Source organism: Fusarium verticillioides, chromosome 7 (assembly GCF_000149555.1).
Source record: "Fusarium verticillioides 7600 chromosome 7, whole genome shotgun sequence".
Taxonomy (NCBI): domain Eukaryota; kingdom Fungi; phylum Ascomycota; class Sordariomycetes; order Hypocreales; family Nectriaceae; genus Fusarium; species Fusarium verticillioides.
Genome location: NC_031681.1, coordinates 1,458,818 through 1,464,817, shown reverse-complemented (window position 1 = coordinate 1,464,817; position 6,000 = coordinate 1,458,818). Strand labels below are relative to the sequence as shown.

General features: G+C 46.0%; 5 protein-coding genes across 5 annotated transcripts; 2 read left to right on the top strand and 3 right to left on the bottom strand.

The window, feature by feature from the left end:
• Positions 1 to 327: 327 nt before the first annotated feature.
• Positions 328 to 732, top strand: FVEG_15993 (hypothetical protein; the record flags this gene model as incomplete). The annotated part of the gene is made up of 1 exon (XM_018905221.1): positions 328 to 732. One exon carries the CDS (start codon positions 328 to 330, stop codon positions 730 to 732), a length of 405 nt encoding a protein of 134 aa, XP_018752761.1.
• A 245-nt stretch (positions 733 to 977) lies between these two features.
• FVEG_07002 (hypothetical protein) lies at positions 978 to 2,033 on the bottom strand. Its single transcript, XM_018895488.1, has 3 exons — positions 1,918 to 2,033; positions 1,572 to 1,862; positions 978 to 1,504 (listed from the first exon to the last, which is right to left on the bottom strand). Exons 1-3 carry the CDS (start codon positions 2,013 to 2,015, stop codon positions 1,075 to 1,077), a joined length of 819 nt encoding a protein of 272 aa, XP_018752760.1. The 5' UTR covers positions 2,016 to 2,033; the 3' UTR covers positions 978 to 1,074.
• Positions 2,034 to 2,399: 366 nt separating this feature from the next.
• On the top strand, positions 2,400 to 3,261 carry FVEG_15992 (hypothetical protein). The gene has a single exon (XM_018905220.1). The coding sequence runs from the start codon at positions 2,482 to 2,484 to the stop codon at positions 3,172 to 3,174; it is 693 nt and encodes a 230-aa protein (XP_018752759.1). The 5' UTR covers positions 2,400 to 2,481; the 3' UTR covers positions 3,175 to 3,261.
• A 304-nt stretch (positions 3,262 to 3,565) lies between these two features.
• On the bottom strand, positions 3,566 to 4,459 carry FVEG_07001 (hypothetical protein; the record flags this gene model as incomplete). Its single annotated transcript, XM_018895487.1, has 2 exons — positions 3,566 to 3,790; positions 3,847 to 4,459. The coding sequence occupies one exon, from the start codon at positions 4,457 to 4,459 to the stop codon at positions 4,214 to 4,216; it is 246 nt and encodes an 81-aa protein (XP_018752758.1). The 3' UTR covers positions 3,566 to 3,790; positions 3,847 to 4,213.
• A 605-nt stretch (positions 4,460 to 5,064) lies between these two features.
• Positions 5,065 to 5,996, bottom strand: FVEG_15991 (hypothetical protein). Its single transcript, XM_018905219.1, has one exon. The coding sequence runs from the start codon at positions 5,904 to 5,906 to the stop codon at positions 5,118 to 5,120; it is 789 nt and encodes a 262-aa protein (XP_018752757.1). The 5' UTR covers positions 5,907 to 5,996; the 3' UTR covers positions 5,065 to 5,117.
• Between the last annotated feature and the right edge of the window lie 4 nt (positions 5,997 to 6,000).

The window sequence follows — 6,000 nt, the reverse complement described above, 5'->3', positions numbered from 1 at the left end:
CCACCCCCCCCCCTTCTTTCTTGTGTTACGGGCTAGTCTGTTTATGGTGTGCACAATGTCAGGCTGCTAGATAAAAGGACAAACCACTGCGCTTCAAATTTCACTCTCGCTCCTTTCTTTTCATCACATTTGTCTTCAAAAGGCGCGGGCCTACACCAACCCGTCGTTTTCTGCCTGTCATCAAATGCCCTGTTTCTTACACTCAGAGACGCATCACTCAGGCGGTTATCAAGCATACTATTGCCTGCCCTGCCACTGGTATTGCAGATACTTTAGCAGCCATCTCTTTGTGAGACAACGACGTGCCTACCTGACTAAATCTACAAAATGAGCCAACCAATTCTCGAACAGTCGAACAGTTCGGAGTCAGCGTCGCTCGCGTCAAATTGGCAATTGTTTCCGCCCCCTCTACGGACCATTGACCAACACCGGGCATTCTGGGACTCGGTCGAGAAGTGTGCCCTAGAATTTAACGAACTTGCAGCCTCAGCTGCAGCTGAACATGAGCGTGATCGGGCCATAGAGAAGCTGGGCATCGGGATTTTTGATGCTTTTGGTGCCCTTTGGGGTGTTGATTATACATGGCTTCAGTTGGTCCTGCAGTACGTAACCCGTTTCAACTCCCAACGAGAGGCTTCAGGGAAGGGAGAGGGAAATCCCCCCTCAGGAAAAGAAGACGCAGCTGGGAATGAAGATCGTTCATTCTCCAATATAGGAGATGAAGAACTGTGAAAATTAGAGCAAGAAGCATATAACTGAGAAGAGCTGTTAGCTGTAAAGGAGGAAGAGGCTTCCGTGGAAACTCTTGATCCCTTTATTCCTCCGGCCATGGTAGAAGTGAGAGACCCTGAGGTTATCATTGTATCATCAGATGATAGTTCTATCAAGGTTCGGACCCTGAGTTTTGTTATGTAGTTTTTATCTATTGTTTCTTCATCTGAACACAGCTCACGCAACGGGCTTTGGAGTTAAAATTTGAGGTAATGCATCTTGTTTTGCGTTTCTAGTGTTCTGGGCAGGATTCCGAACGGCCCGTGGTCCTTCATACGAGTGAATAGGTCACCATCCTCTAATTCAGAAGGCGCAACGCTCATAGACCCAGCTCCTATGGGTAGTTCTACTCTTTTCAAGCCATCTGCATACAGCTGTTCTCCAGCATAGTGGTCCATTCTCCAATCCTGCCTGCATGAAAATGATTGAGATGCTGTTGGAAGTGATCGATGCGGTAGAATCTTTTAGAACTGTTGCATTCCCCAATCTTATGAACCTGCTGTAAGTGTTCAATCTCAATATCACCGAGACTCGGCCCTTCCCGTGTAAATTCATCCCCACAGAAGCCACAAATATCAGTGTCTTCAGGACGGTATAGTGAAACGTAAAACGCATGATGATACTCAGAGATCGCTGAGCAAGACCATGAGCTGCGGCGTATATGGAGCGAATTTTCGTGACGCTTGGCTTCGTTCTTGTTTTTAAAGCGGCTTCCACAAAACGAACACTCGTGCTGGGTATCGTTTTCATGGTTACTAGTCGTCAATCAGATGCCAATATAATATACAGACCTGACTTACATGAGTTCCTTGAGCGTACTGAACCTCTTGCGCCTCTTTGGGCAACATTTACACAAGAAACCTGGTGCCTTATATTTATTACGTTTCTGACAGCCAGTCGGCTCATGTTTATGGCTTAGGGACGTCTTCTGGGTGGAATTTGAGCCTGGGCGTGCACAAGGCGGCGAGCAGAGATGATAACCTGAGTTAAGCTTCTTTTTGAGGTCGTCTCCCTCAATTTCCGCCGGGGATTGGAACTTGAAGCGGCGGTGTTGAAGACCAAAAGCTGGAGGAATGAAGCGATATGCACGGCTTAATGCTACTATCAGTTGAACTGACTCAACAATAATACAGAGTTGAACTTTACCTCTTATCCGGAGAAAATCTGACATCGTCATTCCCCTGGCCATCAATAATGGCCCTTTGAAGCGAGGATGATGGGGAGGGTAGAGTACATACGAGCATGGCGAACTTCAATGCACGTACTCCGTAGTGCTGAGCGGGACGCGACCCTCGGAAAGGCCTTTGATATACCCTGGGTGATTTGATAAAGCGACGGGAGGAGGTGTCTTTCCTATTTCACGGACACACCAGCGACACCCACCAATGAGCTTTACGCGCCGATGCCCACGCCAGTCGTTCGTTACTTTGTGCACTCCCCAATCAGCGCCTTATCTGTCCTGAGTTATTATAGGTGTACCTACCAATGATGCTTGCGCACGCCATCCTTGTCGGCGATCTTGTGCTATCTATCTGGACACTGTCTTAGTGTGAACCAAGGCCATTTTCCTCAAGAACAGCAAAAGCCTGCCCCTTCGAGCATAAATAGCCAAGTCATAAATCGCTGAAGAGGTAGATTATAGCCTCGCTCAACTTGATTCTTTACATTAACACATCCTACCACTTTTCTGTGCCTGGCTCGTTGCAGGAAATGCCTCCCAATCGAAGGCTCTGTGCGCCTGTCTACTTTGGCCCTGAGACAATAAGGGACTCTGCTCTCAAATGGCTCAAAGCACTACAGAATATCAAGTCAAGTCAACAATGGGTTGATGATTCAACGATATTCTTAAATGAGGATGGCTCTTTCTCACATAAAGTGATCAAAGAAGGATCCTTTAAAGTGCATGCGCAGAAAGTTTCTCTATTTCTGACAAACCTCTTTTCCCCATCTAAAGCCTCAAAGGAAGAACAAAGACTGCAGAATGCTCGGCGTCGACTGCTAGTGTCACTTCTTGCGCATGCATGGCTTTGGGGAAGGCCTAGAGTGTTAGATGACAGAGGCAATCCGGTCGCTTTTAAAGAAAGGGAAGTACTTGCCCCTGAGGATATTCTAGACTTCCTTGGTAAAGCTCGAGCTCGCAAGGCGAGTTATACCCACAAAGACATACATGACTTTCTGTCTCACATAAAAGTGGTAGCTTTACATGAGGATATGTCCAAGTGGAATATAACGGGGGTTATTGCATGCCTGAGATGGGATCAGTCCCATAACCTACATAATGGGGGGCCATGGTGTTCTTGCCGGCTCGAGAAGAAAGGCCGCCCACCGCCGTATGACGAAGTTTGCCCGCACATTCAGGAGGGGGAAAGTGCAAGGAATGAGAAAATAAAGCACTTACAGTAGTCGCGACGTCTAGACTAGTATAATACCTACCTCTACTTAGTCAATATGAACTTCTCACGAGACTGTGGCAAACATTGACCCGCGGAAGACCTGTATTCCAGAGAACACCGCCATGCACAAGGGAAGAGAGGGCTAATGATGAATCTCACAGAATATATTTGACTATGTATAACTCTACGCCCCCAGACATATATCCAGTGTACTGTATGCTGTATAAGCCTGCATCAGTGCAAGTATATGTATGCATATAGCACATGAAATCGATACATGGAAGATCTGATGTGAGTTGAACCAGATATCAAAATAGCCTGGCGCAAAACACTCAGGGATTCGAAACTACACTCTCAGGTTAGAGATAGAAGTGTTGAGGGAGAGAGACACATACTGTATAAAGGGCGCAGCCAACTCCATATAGAAGGAGTTCAATAAGATACCATTTCAAACCCGAATATTTAAGCATATAATCTAACCCATAGATCTGCATACCATGTAGTAAAGGGATAAAAGCAGATGCACCAAATGCTATATAGGCAGTAACTCTGATATTACGCCACTGCAATGTCCCAAACTTAGGTATAGAGACAAGAGATACTAGAATAGATCCCCAAAATATAACCTAATGACCCGGTTAGTTGAAATTAAGGGTATACTTAAATCGGCTGGGTATCAAACAATAGTCCAATGAATCTTCTGTAGAATTGGATTGCAGTTAAAGATATAATAGATCCCAGGGATAAAGGTGCCAATAGTAATAAGAATAATCCCTAGTAAATCCATTTGGTGCCAGAAGTGACTTCCAATAAGATGGTACATAGTGCTGAAAATCAGGCAGCTCTCAGCAGAACAGAAGAAGATACTAAACATAGTAAAATCAGTTCTCATATAGATAGTTCGGAGAATAGAGGTTGCTAAGAAGGGCAGAAGTATAGCGCTGACTAAATGGGTATATATGTTGCAGGTCTCATTATGCAAGAAAGTAAGGCTTTTAACGGCTTGTAGATAGTCTGCTTCTAGACGATAGCCGGTGAGGATGTACTTGTTATCTCGCCGCCACTTGGGAGTATCGTGTAACGTAACGGTACGATACATCATGCGGCACTGCTTGAGCTTGGAGCTGTGTAGCTTTCTTGGATCCTTGGAAAATTGTGTGGGAATCAGGGAGTTCAGTAAGGATATGAAAGAAGCAGTACTGCGTGTACGAAGAAAAAAAGCGGCTGTTTGCGACAGCATTAAATGACAGGATCAACCATATTCCTGAGGTAAATGGGAAGAGCGCGTTTATCATGAGCTGGAAGGGATCCCTTAATTGGAGAGGTGTGTACACAAGGCCCCGATCTTCATGGCGCAATTAAGTGGAAGCCGAGGCAAAGACTTGTAGCCTGTATATCAGATGCATATGCTTATTAGTTCACCTTGGTGTAGGTTGGGAAAACGTACACTCCGAGATCTAATGGAGTAGATAGACACACTCCGGCACCCAGATAGATCACCCAATAATAACGATTTTCACCAAAAGCCCCGTAGGCAGACGTTTTATGTTCACCCCTCAAGCGCTTGACAAGGAGCCAGACGACATTCTATCGACACACTCTAGTAGCCAGCCAAACAACAATGGCTTATACGCCAACCCCCTCATAGTCTCACCAATCCACGCTTGATCATGATCTGTGAGTCCCTGAGCACGATCTCCATGGTTCTTGAGATCAGCACGACTGGCTCAAATCCAACCATGCCCATCTAGTTTGTCTTGAGCTGCCCGCTTCAGTCTATGGATCTGTCAGAGCAGACTCCAACTGATCTTCTGGTAAGATATCATCTTCTTGCAGAAGGCCAAGTCTACAGGACGGCTTGGCTTGGCTCAGTGAGTAAATGGAGCATAATCCGAATATATTCATGGAACAACATGATATTTTTCAGCTGCTTTCGTATTACTCGTCTTGAAGTTAACTAAATTGGATCGGAAATGAACTATCTAGTTGATCCATCAAATTATCCAACTTTCCCAACCAGCATGTGTCTGTATGTCCCGCGGCGCTAACTGCTTGTCGGAGACTGAGAATGGCTTGTAATAGATCTTGTGTGCTGCCAGTCTGTTGATATCGGAGATCAAATGCAAGACCCAGATTGTAGATCCGGGCTACGTAGCCCGGATCTCGTTCGGATGTCGCAAGCACAGCTTCTTGGGCAAAATGTATTGCTTCATCAATGTCCTGCGGGCTGCTTGTTTTCTCATACAGAACGCAGAGCAAGTAGGCCAAGTTGTTTGCCCAAACAGCAAAGTCAGGTTGTTCTCGTGAAGATGCCACGATAGCTTGACGGAATAGCCCAATTGCGTGCTCCAAGTCCCATATCGACCCAGTGAATTCGAATCGATGGTTGTATATTATTCCTAGATTGCTTACCCAGCTCGGAAAGTCGTCATGGTTATCAGGTGTTGCCGCGACTGCTTGCCGGGCCACAGTTGTCGCTTCCTCCAAGTCGTTGATTGTGCCGTTTCGTTCATACCGATAAATCAGCACGGTCCCAAGGTTTGCCGCTTGTTCTGCCCACTCTGGGCCGTCTTTCGCGGTAATATCAACGAGCCTCCGAGCACATGCAATTGCCAATTCGAGATCTTGACTGTGGCCGGCTTCATGGTATTCGTCAACGGCTTTAGTGACGAGGCATGAGAGAAAGTTGAACTCATCATCGTCGCTGATCTCTAATTTCCGCAACAGATACGGCAGACTCATCGCTTCAGGCTATCAAAGCAGGTATATAAGAAGCATTAAGGTCAACAAGAATAAGTCGAACTGCCTTACAATTTGGTTTGGAAAACAAGGGCTA

Bases quoted from the DNA above. Each gene is read 5' to 3' on its own strand.
- FVEG_07002 (XM_018895488.1), bottom strand. From the start codon at position 2,015: ATGCTCGTATGTACTCTACCCTCCCCATCATCCTCGCTTCAAAGGGCC. The intron at 1,863-1,917 runs GTAAAGTTCAAC...AGTAGCATTAAG, and splicing joins AGATTTTCTCCGGATAAGAG to CCGTGCATATCGCTTCATTC. The intron at 1,505-1,571 runs GTAAGTCAGGTC...AACGATACCCAG, and splicing joins AGTACGCTCAAGGAACTCAT to CACGAGTGTTCGTTTTGTGG.
- FVEG_15992 (XM_018905220.1), top strand. From the start codon at position 2,482: ATGCCTCCCAATCGAAGGCTCTGTGCGCCTGTCTACTTTGGCCCTGAG.
- FVEG_15991 (XM_018905219.1), bottom strand. From the start codon at position 5,906: ATGAGTCTGCCGTATCTGTTGCGGAAATTAGAGATCAGCGACGATGAT.